General features: G+C 40.3%; 1 protein-coding gene and 2 pseudogenes across 3 annotated transcripts; all 3 read right to left on the reverse strand.

Annotated features, from left to right (window-relative positions):
* Positions 1 to 332: 332 nt before the first annotated feature.
* Positions 333 to 13,515, reverse strand: LOC141338541 (interferon-induced protein 44-like; annotated as a pseudogene).
* A 3,561-nt stretch (positions 13,516 to 17,076) lies between these two features.
* LOC141338586 (interferon-induced protein 44-like) lies at positions 17,077 to 20,675 on the reverse strand. 3 transcript variants are annotated; one of them, XM_073844181.1, is made up of 8 exons: positions 20,523 to 20,675; positions 19,084 to 19,594; positions 18,926 to 18,980; positions 18,655 to 18,850; positions 18,419 to 18,571; positions 18,176 to 18,347; positions 17,993 to 18,093; positions 17,077 to 17,915 (listed from the first exon to the last, which is right to left on the reverse strand). In XM_073844181.1, exons 2-8 carry the CDS (start codon positions 19,592 to 19,594, stop codon positions 17,730 to 17,732), a joined length of 1,374 nt encoding a protein of 457 aa, XP_073700282.1. In that variant the 5' UTR covers positions 20,523 to 20,675; the 3' UTR covers positions 17,077 to 17,729. The 3 variants fall into 3 exon arrangements, with proteins under 3 accessions (XP_073700282.1, XP_073700284.1, XP_073700283.1); XM_073844183.1 differs by having other exon boundaries at positions 19,084 to 19,213; positions 20,523 to 20,670; XM_073844182.1 differs by lacking the exon at positions 20,523 to 20,675 and having other exon boundaries at positions 19,084 to 20,482.
* On the reverse strand, positions 20,315 to 26,648 carry LOC141338069 (interferon-induced protein 44-like; annotated as a pseudogene).
* Between the last annotated feature and the right edge of the window lie 435 nt (positions 26,649 to 27,083).

A 27,083-nucleotide genomic window follows, 5' to 3' on the forward strand; every position in this document is an offset into this window, starting at 1 on the left:
CTTCATGGAACATGATATTTATTTAATATCCTAATGATTATTGGCATAAAAGAAAAATCGATAACTTGACCCATACAATGTTGTTGGTTGTTGCTACAAATAAACCCATGCTACTTATGACTATAGTTTTGTGGTCCAGGGTCACATTTGGTTTGACTTGTTAGCTGAGGCAACAATACGTTTTTAAAGTCTTGTTTACAACAGTAACATTAAACCAAAGTATTTAAAGGCACATCAAGTAATTTCACCCTCAAAAAAAAAAAAAGTTTTACACATAAAGGAATAGGAGATCAGAGATGGCTGTAACACATTTTGCTTTAACATATGCTCAGTTTAATAACTCATATCTTTCTGTAATTTAACAATTATATTTTACAGAATGTCCTATTATTTTTAGCACAAAAGCAAAGAAAGCAAAGATCAGTCATATATAGGCAATCATTCATTAGCACTCAGTGAACAAAAACCATTAGTATTAGTTTTAACAGCTTCAAAAGAAAACTCTTCACCAGCAGCAACTTATAGAAAGTCGTCATACTCCACGTGACCAACATCATCCAGATAGTCGTCTGCAAAGTTGAGCATCTGCTGTAGAGCGGTGAGAAGCAGGACGTCACAGTTGAGCTCCAGCTCCAGCTCCTGACTGTAGTTCTTCACCGGTAACACACAAGACACCGGCACACCCAACCGAGAGCTCACCTCCTGAACCTGCACAGACAAAACAACATCTCACTCACTCTGAGTCCTGTAGGAACAGACCATGTGATCCTGTGACCACGCCTCACCTTTGACTTGATGTAGGAGCTGACATAGATGTTTTGAACTTCCTTCTCCACTAGAGGACATGCTTCATCTACTTTGGTCATCAAAACGATCTGTGGAATGCCTACCAGAACATTTTACATTCATTTAGTAGATAGCTTTATCTAAAGCAACTTACAAATAGAGTTGTCTTATAACTTTAGTTTACTTAGCGCGTTTACTCCTCTGCATATGGAAGCAAGTTTTTCCTCTAGTTTGTCTGACATGAGAGAGATTTTGGTGGCATCTATCACATACACCACACAGTGGATCTTCTCTTGTAGAGATGCAGGTCTGTAGACCCATTGCTCCTTGTATTGAAACGGTGCCATGGGGTTGAACTTAAATTTAGAGAAATCAAGAACAACAGCTATACATTAAACTAATCATCATAGTCATAGTCAAAGCCATTTTGGAGATATTTGAACCATCTTACTGTATAGCGGTCTGGTACGTGACCTTGAAGAATGCTGCTGATTAGGGATGCAACGATTATAGATTTTGGTTGTACGATTATAGTCTGAGGAATAATCACGGTTTCACGGTTATCACGATTATTATTCATTCATTAATTTCAAAACACTGTTAATTAAGAAAATCACATGAAAACTCTTATATTTTAAAGTGTTGCTGCTCAGTAACCAAATAATAAAAAACAAACAATAGTCCATTTCCAGTCCAGTAATAGTTTTACACTGAAAATAAATAACAGAATAATTAATAAATAAATAAAAATAAGAATAAATAAAAAAATAGTATTTGTCTGAATTAAATCTTAGCTACATATTAGCTAAGTATTTCCCTATTAAAGAGAACAAATGTAGTTGATGAAGAAGATGAACTTTGATTGGAGTTGCAATAATAATAAAGATAATTTTTAGTATGTAATTACATTAACAGTTATATTTCTATAATTTATAATAATATTAATGTTATCATTATCAATATAAAATAATAAAATTAACTTAAATGAACTGTTGTTATCATCAGCTTTCATCCATACATAATCATTTTAATAATTTGTTATAATTCGTCTAACACATCGTTTGTTTACGTTGCACTGAAAGCCGTGCACAACTCTCACCGCTACAGTGTTGATTCATTAATATTTAATTCTCTACCAACGTATTCAGGGCTCTACGCTTACTTTTCTTGTGAGGAGCACTTGTGCTTCTAACTTAAAGAATTTAGGAGCACAGTCAAAAATTTGGGGCACATTCTAAACAATAATCCAAAAATCTGATAAAAAAAATTGCCTTCCCATTACGAGGGGATATTTGACTCCTTAAAGTGATTTACAGGGTAATTTAACCTTTGTTTTTACCTTTTAATATGTTTAATGAGGCTCAGAGTGCAATCAAATTCCTAAATTCATGTTGAGATGAATGTTTTAAATCTATAGAGAAATATTAAAGATTTAAAGATCTGCCAGCAGGTGGCAGCAAGACACTGATTTAATTACTGAATCATATCATTCATTTGATTCGTTCGAACCGTTGGTTCATTCAGGAATAAAGCGAGTGACTCTATTTATGAATGGGTAATTGAATAATTTCACTAGATTCGTTTAAAGGGGCTATATGTAACTTTTTCCCCAAAATAAACGTAACAATAGCCTTTTTATTTGACCATTTATGACTCAAACATCTCCTGATGAGCATACTGACACCTTGTCAGCTCACAGTGGGTGCACCTATAAGCCTGTATCCTATTTTTCCTATTTTCTGTCGGGTCGGATTTTTCGCGCGCTGTCTGCGGATGTGACGTCAAGCGCGTTCATGGTAAACGTTTCAGATCACTCTGCCACCACCGCTAGTCATATATATTGCAAACAAACTTAGTTTCTCAAACAATATATGTATTTGACAGTTCTTACCTCTGTAAACATAATGTTGACTTCTTTGCAGCGGATGACTTGTGAAGTGTGTTCGTACGAGCGCGCGCTGCGAGAGCGAGCAGAAAGGAAGAGCAGTTCCGTTTTTTGGCCACAGGTGTCAGTCGCGATTTTAAATTTCAGAAAGTTACATATAGCCCCTTTAAAAACGCACATTCGTTCATAAATGAAACAACGCTGTGTTTGAAGATGATTTTGGAGATGAACAGCGGCTCAGATGTGAATTGTTTTAGACTAATTTTGATGACGAAATAGAGCAAAATCAGGCAACAGTGTTATAGTCAGACAATGTAAGTCACTTAATAGTAACTTCTTGTTTATTTAACTGCTGTATTAAATCAATATCTCATTTACAATCTCCCTTAAAAAAAATTTAAAAGCTGTCACTCATCTTAGTTTGCGATATCACAAAGCTCTATTATAATCAACAACGCTGTCTATACTGCACAATCAGTCTCTTATTTACACTCTCTCTACACTTTATTTATGAAAGGATTCGTGAGATATGTCTGTGATCTTCAATGACGCCCTGGTCATTCTTTGTGTACACAAAATAATCCCAAACTGCCGACTTCAGGCGCTTCTTCGGAGGAAACAGAGTTTCGCTGTTAGGTGCCTCAGCCATAGTGTGCGTGCGTATTAGCCTCGGTCTCTTATAAACTCAAAACTTTAAACTAGTGCACAGTTGGCAAAACTTTGTTTAGTTGCAGCAGTTTTGTTCCGTGCAACAGAAAGGCGGTGTTGAGAAGCCTTTACGATTAATTAACCGTGACGAATTAAAGCACGGTTAATAGTGAAATCGGTTAATCGTTGCATCCTTACTGCTGATGTCCTCAATATCCAGTCCTGCACCTGATTGCTCCTCGAGTCCCATGGTGTCACACAACACAAATGGCAACATCCTTCTCTCATGATGATCAACAACTGCATATGTGCGAAACTAAAAGAGATAACCATTATGAATACCCTGACATCACAGAAAAACTGTGTTAGTCCTTTTAAATTTTAAATTCGTACCTGTGTGGTGAGACTAGTGCCTGCAGATCCTGACATGGCTCAAACATAATCAACACTAGTGTATCCACCAAAGATGTAGCCTGAACGGTTGTAGGCTACAAGTGGGACCCTGACGGTCACATCGCTGGTGGAAGTCAGAAGCTTGATATCCATGAACTGAAGCTTTGTAGAGAAGAGACAGTTTTACACTCCCCAGCAAGGCACGGAGCCGTTTACTTTTCTCATCTGTTAATTTACAAGTGAAGGGAGCAGCCATGGACACTTGCGATCCCAATCCAAAAGATAAAAACAAAGTAATTGACTACACTGTGCTGACACTTTGTGAGGTGAATACTGAAATCATTAACAGATTTTGACTTACCAGTGCCATTGTGAAACGCGTTTGTCTCCGATAACCATGCTAAATGTATTCTATAAAAGAAAAAAAGTGTCAAAAAACAAGTAACAAAAATAGTAAAGCGTACTAGCCTACTTGTCAGACAATGTGATATCAACATATGGCGGTTCGTGTGAGGCGAATATAAAACAGCTTTTATTAGGCCACATATATTAGATTATCATCTCATAGTTTAAACTACAGGCTATTTTAAAGTTAATTTATTTGTGTAAAACATTTACGCTTATATACGGCTACTTATATAAAAAAAAAAATGACCTAGTGTTTGAAAGCGGAACTCGATGTAATAAAAGACAAAACGCCATTAGCGAATTGGCGTTTAAAATTGATAGCACGTTGTGTGTACACTTTCTTATATAGTTGTCAACTACTTAAGTTAAATAAAATGTAAAACACTTTTGTATTTCTGATATATGTGGACTCTAGTTTACCGTTCACATTTCGCTTTCACTGTGAAAGAAATTATAAATGAACTCGTGTCGATCACTGCTCTAACTCAGGAAAATGTAGCCACCTGGTGGCTGTGTCCGAAAGCTGAAAAAATGCTGTAGGATGATGCTTTTCAAAGCATCCGAATTCTACGTTAGCTTCACTTCCTGTCTCATAAGTCTATCCGACATCATTGCAGGCCTGCAATGCCTGCCTGATAAAGCAGCGAGGCATCAAATTATCTGCCAGAGACAGTAGTACATTAGATTTATTCTTAAATTCTGTGATTAGGTTTTTGTAACATGTTAAAATAAAAAGTGTGTTTTAGCATGCAGATAATTAAGCAACATCGTACTTCAGCACCAGCAGAGTTTCCTGCATCTGCAAATAAAACATGCATCCGTTCTGCAGTAGCATGGAATGTGGAAACGGGGGGCACAGGAATGTAACAAGCAACTATCACAGTGATGAGAAAGATCTTTGTTTGCATTTCCTTTTATTGAATGGATATGATGTGAAGTGCTAGAATGGACAAACTAAAACAGAATAACACTTTTATGATGTCTTATAATAGTGATATATATGTAATATGTAGTATATCCCACAAACAGTAGATTAAATAGTAAATATAGCATATAAATAGAACATTCCACACAAAGATATGTTAAATTAGCTACAAAGGGAGATAAAGCTGTACTAGTTGCACTTTATTAAATTGTCCTAGATAGGACCAGCATCGTCCAGATAGTCGTCTGCAAAGTTGAGCATCTGCTGTAGTGTCAGGATATCACCCCAGTCACATACCCAGGACACACCCTCTGAAGCTCCACCCACTCGTTCAGGATCACCTGACTTCTAATTACTCACCTGACGTCACTTACCACTTCCTATAAATCCCCTTGCTGTTCATTCCCTCACCGTCTGGTCTACAGATCGCACTCCCCATGCCTGCTGGTTCTCCTTGCTCTTATGGACTCTGACTCTCTCATCTGCTCCCAAGGACTTTGCTACCTGTGCACAAGGACTGTTCAGATAAGATTACTCTTCAATACAAACAACCATATTTCTATCTGCTACTTACCTGCTGTATCAATAAAACTTACCATTTTATGTTATACTTACCTCCGTCTCTGCCCTCGTCTGTGTGTGACAGAAGACCAGACCTTTAAAGATGAACACCGAAGAAACCACTGCACCGAACCCCGCACCGAATCCCTTCACCGAACTCGTCAATGTTTTCAAGGCGGCTCTCACACCACCAACGCCGCCATCTGCCTCAGGAAGTCCCATGGCCTTACCTCACACGTTCTCTGGAGAAGCGGCTGAGTGCAGCGGTTTCCTGCTACAGGTTGATTTATACATCCGGATGCAACCACAACAGTTCCCTTCCGAAGATTCCAAGGTAGCGTTTTTGATGTCTCTATTATCTGGTAAAGCTTTACAATGGGCGAAAGCAATATGGAACGCCAATAATCCCATTATACATTCATTTGATCAATTTACCAGTCATTTTTCTGAAGTGTTTAGCACAACCACCAGCGTACTCTCTACCTCTGATCAGCTGTTCCGATTACAACAAGGCTCTTCTTCTGTGCAAGAATACACTCTTCTCTTCCGCACTCTGGCGGCGGCTAGTGGTTGGAACGAGACTGCACTATTAGGTGCATACAGACAAGGTCTCCATCCAGACATTCGTGCTGCTATGGCTTTATATGATGATTCCATCGGCTTGGAGACTTTTCTACAACGGACCACTCGGGTTTCCCAGCGACTAGCCGCCTGCCAACCCCAGCAAACCGCTCCTCAGCCCGCTACGGTGGCAGCTTGCGCTCCAGTACCAGAACCCATGATAATCGATTCTACACGGCTTTCTCGGATGGAACGTCAACGCCGCATCACTTCCGGACTCTGTCTATACTGTGGCAAAGCTGGCCATTTTCTCCGCACCTGTCCAGTTCGACCCCCACGTCCTGTGGTGAGTACCATCCAGTCTGATATTGACACCGCTCAACTTACGTTAATTCCTGTAACGATTCATACTGCTGAACGTTCCCTGTGTTTTTCTGCTCTGATTGACTCAGGCGCCTCGGGAAATTTCATCTCCCAAGAGTGTTTAGATCAACTGCAATTACCTCGCCAACGCCACCATCCGGAATACGCTGTGAGAACTATTCAAGGAAAACCACTAGGACGTGGGCGGATTCGTTACTCTTCACCGGTAATCACCCTACAAATTGGTCTATTTCATCATGAGAGAATAAAGTTTCTGGTACTGGAGCAGTCTACCGTTGACATCATTCTCAGACATCCCTGGCTTCATCTCCACCATCCCGAACTCCGCTGGGACCCATGTGATATCATATGCTGGAGTAAGCACTGTTTCCAAAACTGTCTATCTACTGCATTACCATCACCCTCTGTCCCTCTGTCCATAGCTGCTACAACAATTGAGAGTCCTGACACAGCCACATCGGTCGAGATCCCAGCGGAGTACCAGGACTATGAGGTAGTGTTAATTTCATCACCTATTTTTAATTTAGTCTTAGTCTTAGTCTTGTGCTAAATGTCCTTGTTAGTTTTAGTCATATTTAGTCATTCACATATCTTTTTTTGTTAGTCAAGTTTTAGTCGACTAAAAGTCTCGTCATTTTAGTCTAGTTTTAGTCAAAAGAAAACTCAAGGTATCTTAGTCAAGTTTTAGTCGACTAAAAGTCTTTTAATTTTAGTCTAGTTTTAGTCAAAAAAAGAACTCAATATATTTTAGTCTAGGTTTAGTCAAAAAATTGTAGTCTTTTTTTAAAATAACACATTATTACTGAGATTATTACTGATACACATTTCAGCAAAAAAAGTGTTTCACAAATCTCAAACATTGGTTAAATGTCATAATTACCTGACAAAATACACTTGTTGAATGATTTTTGTTGAATGCAAATGTTAAACATGTCTGGTTTTCAATTTCTGATTTAGGAGACACATTCACAAATGATTAACCCTTTCGGTGGTGAGTTTAAAATATTCTAGCGGACCCCTGAGAGTGAGTTTTTTTTTAAGCGACCGTTATTTTAGAAGGTTCGTCCTTATTGTTTCCATGGCGACGCATCAAGCTTGTCACGTGACACAACACAGACACAATAACACTGTATGACAGATAGATCGCTTTTATTTCGTTTTTCCTTTTTTATCCAAAATACTCACACACTTGCTTACCATGCCATGAACTATCTAATATTCCGATTCACAAATATGTGTGAATTAGTATGTTTCGTACTTTAAAACCCTAAATGATCTGGATCGTAATCTGTAACGTGAGATGGGCGCGGCCATGTTTGTTCGCGCTGCCGTTCAGAGTCCTGTCAGCCGTATTTACAGCACATATACATTCATCCGTTTCTCCCGAAATACATGCAAGTAAGTGGCTGGTGAACTGGAAGAGGAATAGAGTGAACTTTTTAGTTACTAAGCCTATGTGTATGTGATATGAATAAAACACATCGGCAAATTATATTTGAATAGAAGGTTATTTGCTGCTTCCATAGACCTATGTGTGTATTTTACAAACTCTAAATGTCTCCTTTTACTAGTACTTATGTGTATTTAAATGTCTGAAACCTAAAATAAGCGTTATGTGGTTAAAAACACTGCATAGTTGTGATTATATGAGAAGAGCAGAGCTCGTCCGTCTCTGGCTCAGCGCCAGCCAGCGCGCCAAAGCGCAGTTTGAATATTTTAAAGCCGTAACAGCTGATGAAAAAGCAGAGACGATTGTAGACGAAAATGAAGAGAGATTTTATCTTAGTTTTTATTTTATGCAAAACATTTTCGTCTCGTCTTTTTTCGTCAACAATAAGGCATGTTAATTTAGTCTTAGTCAGCGTTTTTGGACAGTGGTGCAGTCTTGTCATCGTCTCGTCTTAGTCATGAAAAAAAAGGTCGTTGACGAACATATTTCGTCTCGTCTCGTCTGACGAAATTAACACTACTATGAGGATGTATTCAGTAAGCAAGCTGCCACCCACCTGCCTCCACATCGGCCATGGGACTGTGCTATCGATCTGCTACCTGGAGCTCAATTACCCAAGGGACGGGTATATCCACTGTCCAACCCGGAGCGCCAGGCGATGGAGGAGTACATTCAGGAGGCTCTCCAACAAGGATTCATTCGACCATCTACCTCACCAGCCGCCTCCAGCTTCTTCTTCGTGGGTAAGAAGGATGGAGGTCTCCGTCCATGCATTGATTACCGACAGCTCAACTCTCAAATCATTCAACAGCCTTACCCACTTCCACTCGTCCCTGCCACCCTCGAGGAACTCCGTGGAGCTCGCATATTCTCCAAGCTGGACCTGCGGAGTGCCTACAACCTCGTTCATATTCGTGAGGGAGACGAGTGGAGGACGGCCTTTATAACACCCAATGGCCACTATGAATATCTAGTTATGCCCTACGGTTTGTCCATCAGTCCCTCCGTCTTCCAAACGTTTATGAACGAGGTGTTCCGGGAATTCCTACATCAATTTGTGGTTGTCTATATTGACGATATTTTGATTTATTCCCGGAACCAGGCCGAACATCGCCAGCACCTCCGTCAGGTCCTCCAAGTCCTACGTCAGCACCACCTATTTCTGAAGCTGGAGAAGTGTGAGTTCCACAAAACTACTGTGCAGTTCCTGGGTTATAACATCAGCCCCGAGGGTGTGCAGATGGACCAGAACAAAGTTCTTGCGATCCAGAAATGGCCTCAACCCGGCACCATCAAGGAACTGCAGAAGTTTCTGGGATTTACCAACTTCTATCGCCGATTCATCAAGGGTTACAGTTCCATCACCGCACCTCTGACCTCCCTCCTTCGCGGCAGACCCAAACATCTCGTCTGGAATACCGCTGCCCTCGAAGCCTTCCAACATCTGAAGAAGATCTTCTGCACTGCTCCCCTCCTACGACACCCCGATCCTGAACAGCCATTCGTATTCGAGGTTGATGCATCCACCATCGGCGTCGGAGCAGTGCTGTCCCAAGCGGCTGGTGACTCCTCTCTCCTCCATCCCTGTGCCTACTTTTCCAAGAAGCTATCTCCGGCGGAGCAGAACTATGACGTAGGTAACCGAGAGCTATTAGCCATCAAGCTCGCCTTGGAGGAGTGGCGTCATTGGCTGGAGGGGGCTAAACATCCATTTCTAATCATTACCGACCACAAGAACCTTCAGTACCTCCGAGAAGCCAAGAGGCTCAATCCCAGACAAGCCAGATGGGCTCTGTTTTTCACCCGGTTTCAGTTCAAGATTACCTACCGTCCCGGATCCAAGAACATACCAGCTGACGCACTGTCCCGTCAATTCTCTAGTGACTCTTCCAACGAACCAGAGCCCATCATACCACCTGCCCTGATCGTTAGCCCCATCCAGTGGGACATTGATACGCAGATCCGTGAAGCCACCCTCCAAGAGCCTGCTCCGCCGGAGTGTCCGGAAGGTAAGATCTATGTCCCTAGCACCCAACGTCAACACCTTCTGGACACTGTACACAAATCTCCGGGCTCTGGACACCCAGGTAGCATAAGGACCCTCTCGCTTCTCCAACCTCGATACTGGTGGTCCAGTATGACCCGAGATGTCAACAGGTACGTCCAAAGCTGCTCAGTCTGCCACTACTAACACTCCTCGTCATCTGCCTACAGGAAAACTGGTACCACTCCCCGTTCCACAGCGACCCTGGTCCCACCTCGGGGTTGACTTCGTGACTGACCTGCCTGAATCTGAGGGTAATACCTGCGTGCTGGTCATTGTGGACAGATTCTCCAAGGCCTGTAAACTCCTACCTCTGCCTGGCCTCCCCACAGCCATGGAGACTGCAGAACTTCTCTTCCAACAAGTCTTCCGTCATTTTGGTCTCCCCGAGGAGATAGTGTCGGACCGGGGTCCCCAATTCATCTCTCATGTCTGGAAGGCCTTTTTCAAATCACTTGGCATCTCTGTTAATCTTTCCTCAGGATACCACCCACAGACGAACGGCCAGACTGAGAGGAAGATCCAGGAGCTTGGACGCTACCTCCGGGCATACTGTTCCGAGGACCAACACAGCTGGAGCAGGTTCCTCCCGTGGGCCGAGTACGCACAGAACTCATTGCGCCAGGATGCCACCGGACTAACACCTTTCCAATGCGTACTCGGTTTTCAGCCCCCGCTGTTTCCCTGGACGGAGGAACCCACCAATGTTCCAGCTGTCGACTACTGGTTTCGAGAGAGCGAGAGAGTGTGGGACTCAGCTCACCATCACATCCAGAGAGCCATCAGACGACACAAGGACTTTGCCGACATTCGTAGGAGAGCAGCCCCATTATACCAACCTGGAGACAAGGTTTGGCTATCCACGAAGGACATCCGGCTAAGGTTACCTTGTCGTAAGCTGAGTCCCCGCTACATTGGTCCATTCGAGATCCTGAGGCAGATCAACGAAGTGACATATCAGCTTCAGCTCCCACCCAGGTACAGAATTCACCCCACTTTCCACGTGTCCCTTCTAAAACCCTTCTTTCCCTCTGCCACAGAGTCCACCGGAGCTGAAGCTGAACCTCCTCCTCCAGAGATCCTGGACCAACCATCTGTCTACACGGTAAAGGAAATCCTGGATTCCCGACGTCGAGGAGGACGGCTTGAGCATCTGATCGACTGGGAGGGGTATGGACCAGAGGAACGATCTTGGGTGGCCAGAGAAGATGTCCTAGATCCCCAACTCCTAGCCGACTTTCATCAGAGCCACCCACAATGTCCTGCCCCTCGCGGTCGTGGTCGCCCTCGACGTCGAAGTAGGGCGTCTGGAGCCGCCCCTGGAGGAGGGGGTAATGTCAGGATATCACCCCAGTCACATACCCAGGACACACCCTCTGAAGCTCCACCCACTCGTTCAGGATCACCTGACTTCTAATTACTCACCTGACGTCACTTACCACTTCCTATAAATCCCCTTGCTGTTCATTCCCTCACCGTCTGGTCTACAGATCGCACTCCCCATGCCTGCTGGTTCTCCTTGCTCTTATGGACTCTGACTCTCTCATCTGCTCCCAAGGACTTTGCTACCTGTGCACAAGGACTGTTCATATAAGATTACTCTTCAATACAAACAACCATATTTCTATCTGCTACTTACCTGCTGTATCAATAAAACTTACCATTTTATGTTATACTTACCTCCGTCTCTGCCCTCGTCTGTGTGTGACATGTAGAGCAGTGAGAAGCAGGATGTCACAGTTGAGCTCCAGCTCCTGACTGTTCTTCACCGGTAACACACAAGACACCGGCACACCCAACCGAGAGCTCACCTCCTGAACCTGCACAGACAAAACAACATCTCACTCACTCTGAGTCCTGTAGAAACAGACCATGTGATCCTGTGACCACGCCTCACCTTTGACTTGATGTAGGAGCTGACATAGATGTTTTAAACTTCCTTCTCCACTAGAGGACATGCTTCATCTACTTTGGTCATCAAAACCATCTGGGGAATGCCTGAAATGGTAAAAAATCTTTTTGCTAGTCACTGATCATTTCCCATAAAACAAGAGTTGGTTCATCAATAGATTATAGTTATTTTTGATATAACAGCATACTTACGTAGTGAGTTCACTTTTCTGCGTATGGAAGCAAGTTTTTCCTGTAGTTTATCAGACATGAGGGAGATTTTGGTGCCATCTATCACATACACCACACAGTGGATCTTCTCCTGTAGAGATGCAGGTCTGGACATGTTTTGCTCATCAGGACAAAATGGTTCTGTGAGGTTGAACTGAATCAAGAGGATTTAAGATTACGTTTATAAAAAAAAAACAGCTTTAATCATAATCTTCGGTTTATATTTTAGACTTCATTCATTTTGGAGATGAGTGCACTTACTTCGTAGTGAAACTACCAACAAACAGAAATCATAGTGGAATAATTGTTTTACAAACAGAATAAAGTGTTGAAGTCCTGCTGAATTTGCACCTGTACAGTTAAACTAGTGCCTGCAGATCCTGACATGGCTTTAGTAGTCACATGACCAGTGAAGATGGAGTTGATGGAGTTGAAGAAACTGGATTTTCCAGCACCTACAGGACCGATCATCAGGATTCTGTCTCGACTCACAGACTTCATCAGGGGTTTATGATTCCTGATCAATCTCATGAGCTCTGCTCTTTGACTACAAAGCAGAATCAGAATTTATATCAGATTATTCTATTACATTAACAAAAAATAAATAAATAAATAAATAACAAAAGCAGAAACATGGAAACATACTCAGCTGTCCACAGAACATTTCTTCATGGTTTCTCCTCTGCACTGACCTGAGGCTCTAGAAAGTGTATTTAAAAAAGAATAACATTTGCTATATTTTTTGACTGAGTGTAAAATACATGAAGTGGTAATGAATACTTTCTGATCGTTGACTTACTGTCTTCTACTTTGTACACCTCACATTCAGTCAGCTGAGTGTCATTCCCATACAGTGTTGCAGGTTTAAGACTAAATGCATTATATACACTCTCTCTGTTATAGCCAAAGCATTTGTCGTAGCATTCTTTCCTTTCTTGATGATACACAGCTGGCTGGTTGTTGTAGCAAAAGTACAGCTGTTGGCCAAAGTTTGGGCATTTAGCATCATCATAACGTGCTTTACATCCACTGTTAACTTTGATGCAATTGGGGATCTTGCCATGAATGCTGAACAGGAAAGCCTCCTCATCAGTAATATCCTGCCCACTTTGAGCATAATCTACACTAGTGTATCCACCAAAGATGTAGCCTGAACGATTGTAGGCTACAAGTAAGGTGGGACCCTGATGGTCACATCGCTGGTGAAAGGCAGAAGCTTGATATCCATGAACTGAAGCTTTGTAGAGAAGAGTCAGCTCCGCATTCCCTAGTAGGGCACAGAGCTGCGTCCTTTTCTCTTCCGTTAAATTAGAAGTGATGTTGACTTTTCTAACTTTTGCTTTTTGCATCTGTGCCCAAAAAAACAATTCAATTAAAAAAAAGAGTTTACAAGTAAAAACAAAATTAAAAAGAAACACACCTTCTTCTCCAAAGGACACTGTACAACTCAGTGAGTAAATAATGACAAAATATTTTCACGTTCCATAACTAGTTTTGACATAGATATACGCATTCACGGGAGAAATTGAAACTGAAACTAGAAAGTGTATTTGTTCAAATAAAAATTCATTAAGTTCAATTCATTGATATACATTCACAGTTCGTTTAAAGATAAACACTAGTTTTGCATGACACAGATAACTATCGTTTAAAAGGAAGCACTTTTATGAACTATCATGTGCAGGGTTGCGGTCTATAAAAATACTTGGGAATATTTAAATATAGTATCACAAGCAAAATGTTTAGCCTAGTACTTTTGTTTTGTACATGCATAAAAGTAGACTAACAATAGTTACCTACTTTTTCAGTCACTTACTTTCGCAGGTAAAACACTCGTTCTTTGCAGGCAAACTGAAACGCTTTCTCTTGTAAACTTCAAACTTCTGTAAAATTTCCAAAGTCCAAGTTAAACACTGCGCTTTGTAAAAGTGCGGTCACGCCATCTCCGCTAAAATATACATTGCGCGCCTACATGGATATTTACGGTAACAAACACTTCCGACCTAATGCGGCGCATTTCATGTTATTGAACTAGGCTACTTTTAATAACTGTACACCAAAGTCAGGACCAATGCTATTAACAATCTCTCTATCTCTATCTCCCAAATAAAAATACTATTAATCTGACATGTGTAAAAAATCATAAAAATATGAAATCATTTTTTTTCTGAAAACTCTTAACAGATTATTGTTCTGCATGTCCCCATGTACCACTGTGGTGATTTTCAAGTTGTTTTACTGTATCATGTTTTAAATAATTGCATACCAAAATCAAGACAAATGCTATTTATTACCTTACTGTATCACATATTTTAAAAATTATTAGAAATATAAAATCAAATTGTTCTCAGCAAATTCCTCCATAATCTTTTTCTACTTCTCCCCAAGTACCACTGACATAATTTTCATGTTGTTTTACTGTATCATTTTTTAATAATTTCATACCAAAGTCAAGACAAATGCTATTTACATTGTTGTATAGATATTTAAAAAATTCATAAAAATATTAAATCAAAAAAAAATTTTTTGCCAACTCCAAGATTCTTGCTCTTCATCTCACCATGTACCATGCCCATGTGATGATTTTCATGCTGTTTTACCGTAACATTTTTTAACCAAAATTTGAAAAAAGTAAGGAAAAATACTATATAGACATAAGTGTCTATATGGAGAAATAGGCAATAGTATAAAAACTGTTAAACAGAAACAGTTAAACAGCATGAAATTCAACACAGTAGTACTTGGGGAGATGAAGAACAAGAATATGTTGGAGTTGGCAGAAAACAATTTGATTTAATATTTTTATGAAATTTTAAAATGTCTATACAACAATGTAAATAGCTGATGATACAGTAAAACAGCATGAAAATTATGTCAGTGGTACTTGGGGAGACGTAGAACAAGATTATGGAGGAATTTGCAGAGAACAATTTTATTTTATATTAATTTTAATTATAATTAATTTTTAAAATATGTGATACAGTATTTAAAAAAGATAAAAAAGACAAAAAGACACGTATTACATAAAACAATAATATAGCCTAATGAAAATTAGGCTATATTGAAAATATAAACCCTGAAGTAATTCTTTATATATGAACATCAAAGAATAAACATTGCAAAATAGTTTAGTTTAAGATACCTACTACTTTATTAACTTATTAACTAATGTCAGTAATCAGAATCTTCCAAGCTGGAAAGAAACTGAAAAGTGTAAAGTGCCAAATAATAATAATATTACATTTAAAAAGTACAACATTTTGTTGTTTTTGTTTTTATCACTGTAATGCAACAACCGTTTGTTAAAGTGTAAAGTCATAGCTTTCTCGTTTGCAATCGACAGTATAACGAATAAATTGATCTAAAAAAAGGTCTACTTTTATATTCACATAGAATAGTTAATACCATAATAATATCTATATCGTCTAAGAAGCTTATCTTGGTAGCGTTATGTGTATGAAACAGTGAAAAACACTTCGTACATCACAGACTCCACTCCAGCATAGCTTCCTGAATCTGCGTCGACGGTTCTACAGCATATGGCGGCATTTTAGCAATTAATTTAATTAAAAATTTAAAATAAAAAAAAATATATTTTTTTATTTTCTCCCAGTTTAATCCGTTCCATGATTCTCTGTAAAGGTAGTAAGTATAAAAAAATACCATGTCTATTTTAGCATTAAGTCGAACAAGCAAAATCATGACCTTATTTTAAGGGGTAGCCTAAATGCTATCACTCAGTAGTTCTGTTGAAGTATGTGTTCTGTTGAAAACAAGTTAATTAAATAAAATCTTTTATTACTATTATTATTATTATTATTATTAAAAAAATTTAAATTGTGTTATTGAATATATTTTCTATATATAGGCTAAGTTATAATAGTAATTGTACAGTAAGAGTTATTTTAATCGTTCACAGTTTTGAAAGAAACTTGAAGGACAGAATCAAATATTGTCCATTTTATACAGTTATGTCATTCTAGTGTTATACCTTAAACCTAACAATGTCACGCCCTTGGACTGTTTGTTTTAGTTTCTCCCATTGTCTCCCCCTGCTGTACTGTTTGTTTTGGTTTCTCCCATGCCCATGTTTGGACTTCCTGCTCGTTTGCGTAATCCCCTTCACCTATCTTAGTTAATTAGCCACCCTTTATAAGTTTGTTTGTTTTCCCTGTTTCTTTGTCCGGCAACCACGTTACATCTGTGTTACTTCATTGTGGGTGTGTTCTCCTGCGTTTCCTGTCTGATTGTTACCCAGTCTAAGGATTTATTAAAGACTTTGCATGTTACTCCTTCATTGTTTGCCCGTTCCTGTACGCACCGTGACAAACAATGGCACAGTAATTTAACAAGCAACTACAACAGCAACAGTGCAATGTGTAAGTGATGATAACTTTCTTTGCATTTCCTTTTCTTGAATAGGTATGACATTTCTGATTATTTTCATAAGCTCCTCTCTTCATCTCCAAAAGAGATCACAACTTTATTTAATCCAAATTAAATTTAGTATCTTATTACTGAATGAATTCAGCAACACGAAAACATAGCTGTCAACAGAATATTCCTCCACAGCTTTTTCTTGAAACTGACCTGAGGCTCTGAGTACTTCCTGTTTGAGTAATATAAACATTTGACATTAGTAATTATTGAAAGAGACTGGAGTTTATAACATAATTTTACTGTAGTAAACTATAACTATAGTAGTATAGTGTAGTAAAGTATAACTATATTTTTCAGCTAAAATAACTGAACATATGACACTTATTGCCACACAATTTATAAATCACACCCACTTTTGTTATTGATATTGTTGATATTTTACCTCAGTTTACTAGTCTAAACAATCAGTGCTATATTTTTGTCTAAAAAAATGACACTGAAAAAAAAATGACAAATAGATATTGCCAAAACAAATTTACAAAATAGTCAATTTATTAGTCCTCTTAAAGAGCATAAAGTCACAAGAGCCCCAAAATCATAACAAAAGTAAAGAATTTACATCAGGCTATCCACCTCATTTTTGTTGTAAGTGCAGGAGCGGCCATTTGTAAATTGAATGTGTCTGGCTTCCGGTCTCATCCTCATCCAGCTATTTTTAACAGTACAAAAGAGCTTGTTTTGCTGCTTGATATTGCAAACTGGTGTGTCTTACCATATTATTTAAATGTATTTTCTTAATTATGAACACAATGGTTTGTAGTGCAGACTGTTTTATCGTTTACTGCACTTCGATATTCTTCTCATTATATCCCTCTGGCATTATTTCCGTAAGTCTAAAACATTACCAGAATACAGCTTACTTCTGCTTTGAAAAATTAGGTGGATAGAAAAAAAATACAAAATTGAGTGAAAGTGAAAGGAAAAAAAAGTGTACTCTGCTCAATGACAACATCTCAATGAAATTCTGGACCTTAAGTATAAAGTATTGAATGTTTCTGCATAAAAGCAAAATGACAGAAAATGACCAATGTGATAATTTCATTATGTTATGTAAATTATTTGAAGAGCTTTTGTTTTGACTTTTTCCGAATCTGGTCTAGGCTGCAAGAACTAAGAGAAAACTTTATTTAGTTTTGCCCTCCACAGGACGTATATCATCAAAATAGTCGTCTGCAAAGCGAAGCATCTGCTGTAGAGCGGTGAGAAGCAGGACGTCACAGTTGAGCTCCAGCTCCAGCTCCTGACTGTAGTTCTTCACCGGTAACGCACAAGACACCGGCACACCCAACCGAGAGCTCACCTCCTGAACCTGCACAGACAAAACAACATCTCACTCACTCTGAGTCCTGTAGAAACAGACCATGTGATCATGTGACCGCATCTCACCTTTGACTTGATGTAGGAGCTGACATACAGGCTTTGAAGATTTTCCTCCACTAGAGGACATGCTTCATCTACTTTGGTCATCAAGACGATCTGAGCAATGCCTGAAATTGTTGAGGTACATTTTAAGGTACATCACATGTACTTTGTATTAATCACAAGATTAGTGTAAATATGTTCACTTACCCAGTGTGTTCACTTTTCTGCGTATGGAAGCAAGTTTTTCCTGTAGTTTGTCAGACATGAGGGAGATTTTGGTGGCATCTATCACATACACCACACAGTGGATCTTCTCCTGTAGAGATGCAGGTCTGGAGGCCTTTTGCTCATCAGGTTGAAACGGTGCCATGGGGTTAAACTGAAATGAGAATAATAGAAACTTTACTAATACATATTTACAAACCCAAAAACATGCACCTATGCACTTACTTTATAGCGGTCTGGTATGTGACCTTGAAGAATGCTGCTGATGTCCTCAATATCCAGTCCTGCACCTGATTGCTCCTCGAGTCCCATGGTGTCACACAACACAAATGGTAACGGCTTTCCCTCACGACCATCATTCACTGGATATGTGCGAAACTACCAACAAACAAAAATCACTATGGAACATTTGTTGTTTTATGTTTGAAAACCACATTTTTAAGTCCTGCTGAATCCTGTACCTGTACAGTTAGACTAGTGCCTGCTGATCCTGACATGGCTTTGTTAGTGACATGACCGGTGAAGATGGAGTTGATGGAGTTGAAGAAACTGGATTTTCCAGCACCTACAGGACCGATCATTAGGATTCTGACTCGACTCACAGACTTCATCAGGGGTTTATGGTTCCTAATAATTTCTATGAGCTCTGCTCTTCGTCTACAACACAGATCAGTTTTATTATTTCAGATTAGCACAGGAAATTAGCAAAAGAGAGATAAAGAAGAAACATACTCAGGTGTCCATAAAACATTCCTCCATGGTTTATCCTCAACGCTGACTTCAGGCTCTGAGAATTGTCGAACAAAGACAGAATGTTTTAATGACACTAAATATGTTGATTATTTTGTGTAAAATACAAAAAATTGAAATAAAGCTGATGATTGACTTACCCTGTTCCACTTTGTACACCTCACATTCACTCAGCTGAGCGTCATTCCCATACATTGATGAGGTATTGATGCTGAATGCATTCCCTCCTTGATGATACACAACTGGTTGGTTGTTGTGGCAAAAGTACAACTGTTGGCCAAAGTTGGGGCATTTAGCATCATCGTAACGTGCATTATATCCGCTGTTAATTTTGATGTAGCTAGAGGTTCCACTTTTAAAGCTGAACAGGAAAGCTTCCTCATCTGTAATTTCCTGGGCACTTCGTGAATAATCAACACTAGTGTATCCACCAAAGATGTAGCCTGAACGGTTGTAGGCTACAAGTAAAGTGGGACCCTGACGGTCACATCGCTGGTGGAAGGCAGAAGCTTGATATCCATGAACTGAAGCTTTGTAGAGAAGAGTCAGCTCCACATTCCCTAGCGAGGCACAAAGCTGTTCTCTTTGCTCTTCAGGTAAATTAGAAGTTAGGGTATCTGTGCTGACTTTTCTAATTTTGGCTTTCTGCATCTGTGCCAAAAGAAAAAACAATAACGTAGCAAGTCTAAAAAGTGTGTTATGTTCTGTCCAGGTGTGATTTTCCAGAACCCGTTACCCGTGTTTTTCCAACCTTCTACACATGAAAGTGCTCTGGAGCGGCAGTCAAACCCGTGACTTCCCACCCGTGAACTAGTACTAGATCGATATACTCCCAGTTCCGAGTTCTGACATAGGCTAGCCCGAAACAACAATGTCAGCCCCCACGGGTGCGGTAAATGCAACTGGTACACGGTGGAAAACTAGACTTTAGGACAATATAACGTTGCAATCAAATTAATAATAATATAATAATAATAAATACGCTCAGGCAATTTGGCGTGACTTGCCTGGAACGCTACAAAGTCGTGAGTCGTCGTGATCTATAGGCTCAAACCTGCCTGGAACGCAGCATAAGTAAGTTAGTGGGTGTTCTTTTCAAAAACGCGACTGCGCACTAGTGTGTGGGTTTTGGGAAGAACTTCCAGAAATTTTTGTCAGGGCACAAGCATTTGTTACAGGAGCGGCGAACGATAATAAGAGAAAGCCTCAAACGTTATATTAATCGTTCCAATAATTTGACTCAGTGTAACTTCAATATTAAATAAAGACATTAATATACATATTCAGTCATTTAAAACACCATTAAACACAACAAACATTAAATTCTTAACGCATCCCATTTAGATTGCAGACTAGCCTTCAAAGCACCGGCTACAACACCTCTGTCAAGTCAGAACACTGAAAATATACACCGAACACCGAATAAACAATCAAAAGCTAATTTGTTCCAATTAAAATACACTGTTCGATTCATTGGTTTTCGATAAAATTTAGCTGGAAGATAAACACTGGGTAAATAACTTACTGTGTGCATATACTCAAACGTTGCTGTTGATTAAAAAATAGCTTGGTCACTTACGTTTTGCAGAACAAGAAACCTCAAACGCTTCCGTTTCTTTTGGTCTTTAGATCAAGGAAGTCTAAGTTTAACAGCACTGCTATTTAGCGTGTTTGGAGGTCATACTGTTATATAAAACGTCTCAATAAAAGCATTCATCTGTTTCAGATTTTTTTTTTAACACTGACGTTGGCTCTTCTACTACACCACAAGGGATTTAAAGGTGCAGTAATACAAAATATAAGTAACTTGCTTTAACATGTTAACAAGTTAATTACAATATCTTTTTGTAATATACCACTTATATTAAAAAAAAACTAGTCTAAATTAATTAAATCTTAGTAGCCTATTATGCTGCCTTCATGTGATATGGGAAAGATGATGCTTTCCACTTGTGAAGTGGAAATTACCAGTGTGTCGTATTCAGGTGCTTTTGTTGTCGTAGTGAAGAGAAACATGGCGAACTCGGAATTTGTCCTCACATGCTACTTAGGTAAAAGTTTTAAAACGGTTATAAACTCCCTAATGCATCTGCTACAGGATGCATCAAAACGCAAACGGTAAATTATAGGCTGTATCTTATTGATCATGAATAGTAGAGTTGTTTTAAAGACAATACTTACTAATGGTTATTTTAGCTAGCCTATATATACGTTTTTATATAAGCCTATATATATTTTATATAGCCTATATAAGTTTTTTTTACTTTTAACATCATGCAATGTTTACCATTCATTATGGTTTCGTTACTGTCCGCCATGTTGAAAGGTCAAAGTTTATCCCATCTCGGCAACTCGGGTATCATAAAAATTTTCGAGCTTTCCAGTGGAAATTACAACGTGAGTGGGTGTTCATGTGCAATTTCGATGTCGGATTTTGGTATTTAACATAACTACGATAGCACATGAAGGCAGCATTAGAAGCAATAAAAATACTACAACTGAGCATACAACATTCATTGCATATTTTGGACTATAGGGGCGCCACTGAAATATATAGCAGAAAACCCATGAAAGATTTACGTTATTTAAAAATCCACAAAGTTTTATACATATTTTGGACTATTGGGGTGCCATTATTTCGATGACTTCAAATGGTTGCACTCTGTGAGCTATTGGCACTAACTGTTGCTATTTTTAGTGCCACACAACTAAAATAATGATACAATGCAAAAGCTACTGCTACCAAATGCCGTACCATTTATTTTTCCTCACAAGGAGTCTAAATGCCCCAGGATATCCAGTAAATTCTGCGCTGAGAAACTCCTTCAGTGACTTTGCCAGGATGGCATCTAGCGTTTCTTGTCTGCCGTTTGTAAGCTCTTTCAGTAGCTGTGGTCTTCTAAAAGCCTCAGTGGCATCAGGGCTAAAGTGTAGAAAACAAAGATGCTGATCTTTAGGAAGTTTTATTTATCCAGAGGCATCTTTCCATTCTTTTCTTCGCTTCTTATCGCTAGGAAAGCAGTGAAGACTTACATCGCTTCTCTTGTTGCTCAAAATCAAAAACTGTCAAAAAAACCCATAAACAGTCAAGATAGTCATCAATTAGGATATTGGTTCCTCAGATACAAAGGGCAATATATAATATCCCAAAATGTATAAATTGTACATTCCACACAAAGATGTGTGGAAGATAAGCTCCACAGGGAGATAAAACTGTACTAGTGGCACTTTATTAAATTGTCCTACATGGGACTAGCATCATCCAAATAATCGTCCGTAAAGTTGAGCTCACCTTTGACTTGATGTAGGAACTGGCATAAAGGTTTTGAAGATTTTTCTCCACCTCAGGACATGCTTCATCTACTTTTGTCATCAAAACCATCTGGGGAATGCCTGAAATGTGTAAATAATTTGTTATTCACTAGATTACAATTAATCTTTGATATATCCTAAAGTGCTGTTACCTTACTTACCCAGTAAGTTTACTTTTTTGCGTATGGTGGTGGGCTTTTTCTGTAGTTTGTCAGACATGAGGGAGATTTTGGTGGCATCTATCATGTACACCATGGATCTTCTCTTGTAGAGATGCAGGTCTGGAGGCCTTTTGCTCGTTGTGTTGAAACGGTGTGATAGGGTTGAACTGAATCATGAGGATTTAGCATGAAACAAACATCATTTGTTCTTCAACCTTCATTCGTAATAGAGATGATTGCACTTACTTTATAGCGGTCTGGTATGTGACCTTGAGGAAGGCTGCTGATGTCCTCAATATCCAGTCCTGCACCTGATTGCTCCTCGAGTCCCATGGTGTCACACAACACAAATGGCAATGGCTTTCCCTCACGACCATCATTCACTGGATATGTGCGAAACTACCAACCAAGAAGAGAATCACATCGAGACCTGAAGTCATCAAGAGACGTTCCTTGAGCTTTTCTGTATTTTTATTGATTCTGTACCTGTGTGGTGAGACTGGTGCCTGCAGATCCTGACATGGCTTTGCTGGTCATGCGGCCCATGAAGATGGAGTTGATGGAGTTGAAGAAACTGAATTTTCCAGCACCTACAGGACCGATCATTAGGATTCTGACTCAACTCACAGATGTCATCAGGGGTTTATATTTCCTGATCATTTCCATGAGCACTGCTCTTTGTCTACAGCAGAGATCACAATTTTATTACTGTACAATACTCTTTGAAATCAGAAGCAAAATAACACTGAGTAAAAACTAACTTAGCTGTCCACAGAACGTTCCACCATGGCCTTACATTGGTACTGATCTGAGGAACTGGATTTTTAAAAATGTTTTATTATAAAACTTTTCACAGTAACGTTAATAGCTGTACATTTCAAAAGAACAGACTAATAGATGTAAATAATTTACTGTACACAACTACAGTAAGTAATAAATTACTCTTACTCTTAACTTACTCTGTTCCACTTTGTACACCTCGCATTCACTTAGCTGAGTATCATTCCCATATAGTGTGGTAGAACGATCATTTAGTGCATTACCCATTATTCTATAAAATACATATCCTTTATCATACACAATTGGCTGGTTTTTACGGTTAACGCGAACAGGGGCTCCTCTTTGAAAACTGAACATGAAAGTCTTCTCATCAGTGATATACTGCCCACTTTGAGCATACTCTACACTAGTGTATACACAAAAGACGTAGCTTGAGCGATTGTAGGTGTCACGGTTCAAACAAGGAGGTCTGGGTCCAGATGCAGGTAAGTAATGATTTTAATAATAAAACAATAAACAAACAAATCAAACAAAGCCAACACGGCAAACTAAACATAAACGTCCTGTTCCAGACGCTGAGGCGGCTGCGCGTCCTGTTCCAGACACTGAGGCGGCTGCGCGTCCTGTTCCAGACGCTGAGGCGGCTGCGCGTCCTGTTCCTGGCGCTGAGGCGGCTGCGCGTCCTGTCCCTGACGCGTCCCAGGGACAGGACGCGCAGCCGCCTCAGCGTCTGGAACAGGACGCGCAGCCGCCTCAGCGTCTGGAACAGGACGCGCAGCCGCCTCAGCACCAGGGACAGGACGCGCAGCCGCCTCAGCGTCAGGGACAGGACGCGCAGCCGCCTCAGCGTCTGGAACAGGACGCGCAGCCGCCTCAGCGTCTGGAACAGGACGCACAGCCGCCTCAGCGTCAGGGACAGGACGCGCAGCCGCCTCAGCGTCAGGGACAGGACGCGCAGCCGCCTCAGCGTCAGGGACAGGACGCGCAGCCGCCTCAGCGTCTGGAACAGGACGCGCAGCCGCCTCAGCGTCTGGAACAGGACGCGCAGCCGCCTCAGCATCTGGGACAGGACGCGCAGCCTCCTCACCGTCAGGGACAGGACGCGCAGCCGCCTCAGCGTCTGGAACAGGACGCGTAGCCGCCTCAGCGTCTGGAACAGGACGCGCAGCCGCCTCAGCGTCTGGGACAGGACGCGCAGCCTCCTCACCGTCAGGGACAGGACGCGCAGCCGCCTCAGCGTCTGGAACAGGACGCGCAGCCGCCTCAGCGTCTGGAACAGGACGCGCAGCCGCCTCCGCGTCAGGAACAAAGAGCACAGCCGGCTCGCTGTCAGGAACAGAGATGGCGGTTGTCACCATCTCCCCGCGAAAGAGCGTGTCCACCCCCGCCAAGCAGGCGTAGCTGAACTCAAACCGCTTGGCCGACGCCGCCTCGAAGGACATCCACTCCGTGTCTGGAACCGAGCGGGTGGACGCCGCCTCCTCAAAAAAAAACCTCCCCGCTGGACCCATCAGTGATGTCTGCATTCTGTCACGGTTCAAACAAGGAGGTCTGGGTCCAGATGCAGGTAAGTAATGATTTTAATAATAAAACAATAAACAAACAAATCAAACAAAGCCAACACGGCAAACTAAACCTAAACTTAAACATAAACTGAACAAAAACGAGAACAAGGTCAAGAGCAGAGATCAAAGAACATAGATGACAAAAGACAATACAGACATGAAGCAGGAGAGAAAGGTGAGAGTATTTAAAGACCGGATAATAGTGAACAGATGTGAGTGAATCAGTGTTAACGACAAGGTGTCACAAGGAGGAGTCAGAGACGTGCGGATCCATTTGCAAGGCTTTATAGAATAGTCAACAAGCAGGAGTAAACGCCAGGAAACAGGAACAACGTAGGTAATCCGGGAAACAGTTCAATAATCAAGCAGTGGTCGCAAATGGCAGGCAGCAGGAATCAATAACGGGGTACACAGTCCAGAGTCATACACAGGCAATCCAATCCAGAGAAACACGCTTAGAATAATGACCATGGGAACAATTAGACTTCGCAAGGTGGCTGTGTGTGAGAGTGGCTTAAATGCAGTCAGTAAATGTGAAACAGGTGTTTGCAGCAATCAGATCAGTGGGAAATGAGGAACAGATGTGTGCAGTGATTAGTGCAGTGGCTTATGGGGATTGTAGTCCATGAAGTGTGGTGCAAGAGTTCATGATGACAGGGAAGACCAGATACGTTACACAAGGACAGGTGAATGCTATCAGAAGTGCAGTGTGAATAGCGACCTCAGGAGGCTGAGGGAAACCCCACAGCCCCGATCATGACAGTAGGCTACAAGTAAAGTGGGACCCTGATGGTCACATCGCTGGTGGAAGGCAGAAGCTTGATATGATATCCATGAACTGAAGCTTTGTAGAGAAGAGACAGCTCCACGTTCCCCAGCAAACTTTGTTTTTTTACTTTGTTTTTACTTTTTTAAACATTGTAATATCTTGAGCGTTCTTTAGAACTTCCGCATAAAGATAAGCCAGCTCATAAACTTCCTCTAAAGCTCATTTTATATGTGCTATAGGCTATATTAGATGGACACTCTTGAGACTCATCTACTGCCTCGTTCTTATCAGAAACTGATAAAAATTATAATTGCAACATTATAAATAATGTTAGCGGCATGAACATTCAGTTTCATATTATTTAACAATGGTAATCCCGTACTATCCATATCTGCATAGTTGTACATTTAAATGCTGACAGCTAAACATAACGTGTTTAGGCTAACGTTAGCTAGCTATACTTCTCTTCAAGGACATCTCAATCGTATTCTTGATAATCACTAACTTGCCTTCATAGTCATGAACATATTTTTAAAATCTTGCAATATTTTAAAGCTTTTATTATTTTCTAACTCTACAGCTGTGAAATAAAATTTACTTCAAGGAAATAATATGGAATTACCCATATAACCAATAGATGGGAGCAGAGGATTAATTATTATGCAGCTGCCTTTTAAACTCCCTATATTTTTCAAGACGTCTTGATTTTCGATTTATTATAAAATTACTAGTATAATAAATTGTAGTACTTTTACTGCCGTTAAGTATATATATAGTATAGCAAGTGCAGAAAGTCATTAAGCTCACACACAAACAGACTATAAACAGGGATTAAATTGGGCCGGGGCGTCTGGGGCTGAGCCCCGGCACATAGATTGTAGGACTCGACACTTCATTAACGCTACACAAGTATACCCTAACCAGATTAAAACATCAAAAACAAAAAATAACCAGCCAATCACCAAAACGCAAACCAAATCACGACACTCTACCACATGAACAGCTAATTCAATCGCATGTGAATAAATGAATTTAACTTATGCGCAAAACTGGAACATCGCAATAAAGAGGGTTTGCTGAGTTTCACAATTTGGTCGGTTACCCGGATCCTTGGCCATACTGGGATGTAAACAAAAGCATGGATTGCACAGTTCTTCCTATTTATGCTGTCTAAACCACGGGAGAAAAATGTGTGGAAGCTGCTAAACCATTGAAGGAGTTAGTAAGCAGGAAAGGGCACAATATTTTGTCAAACTGAAGTTAATAGGTGGCAAATGAAGTTAGAAGAATTAAAATATTAGTCTAATATTTCACCTACCTGACCGGAAATTATAAGAACAAACACGAATGTTGTCAAGATTCTTGCCCTGAAAATCCAGGTTCAGTTTGGTCAACCACAAGCACCTTCTGATCCTCAGTTTTTTTTCTCTGCTTGATTTGTTATAACTTTTGGCACTCTATAGTAGCTACTCTAAATGTTTTTTTTTTTCAGTCCGACTGATTAGTACAGCCCAAAACATGACAATAATTGAGCATTTTCAGCATTTAATTAG

Source organism: Garra rufa, chromosome 7, assembly GCF_049309525.1.
Source record: "Garra rufa chromosome 7, GarRuf1.0, whole genome shotgun sequence".
Classification (NCBI taxonomy): Eukaryota; Metazoa; Chordata; class Actinopteri; order Cypriniformes; family Cyprinidae; genus Garra; species Garra rufa.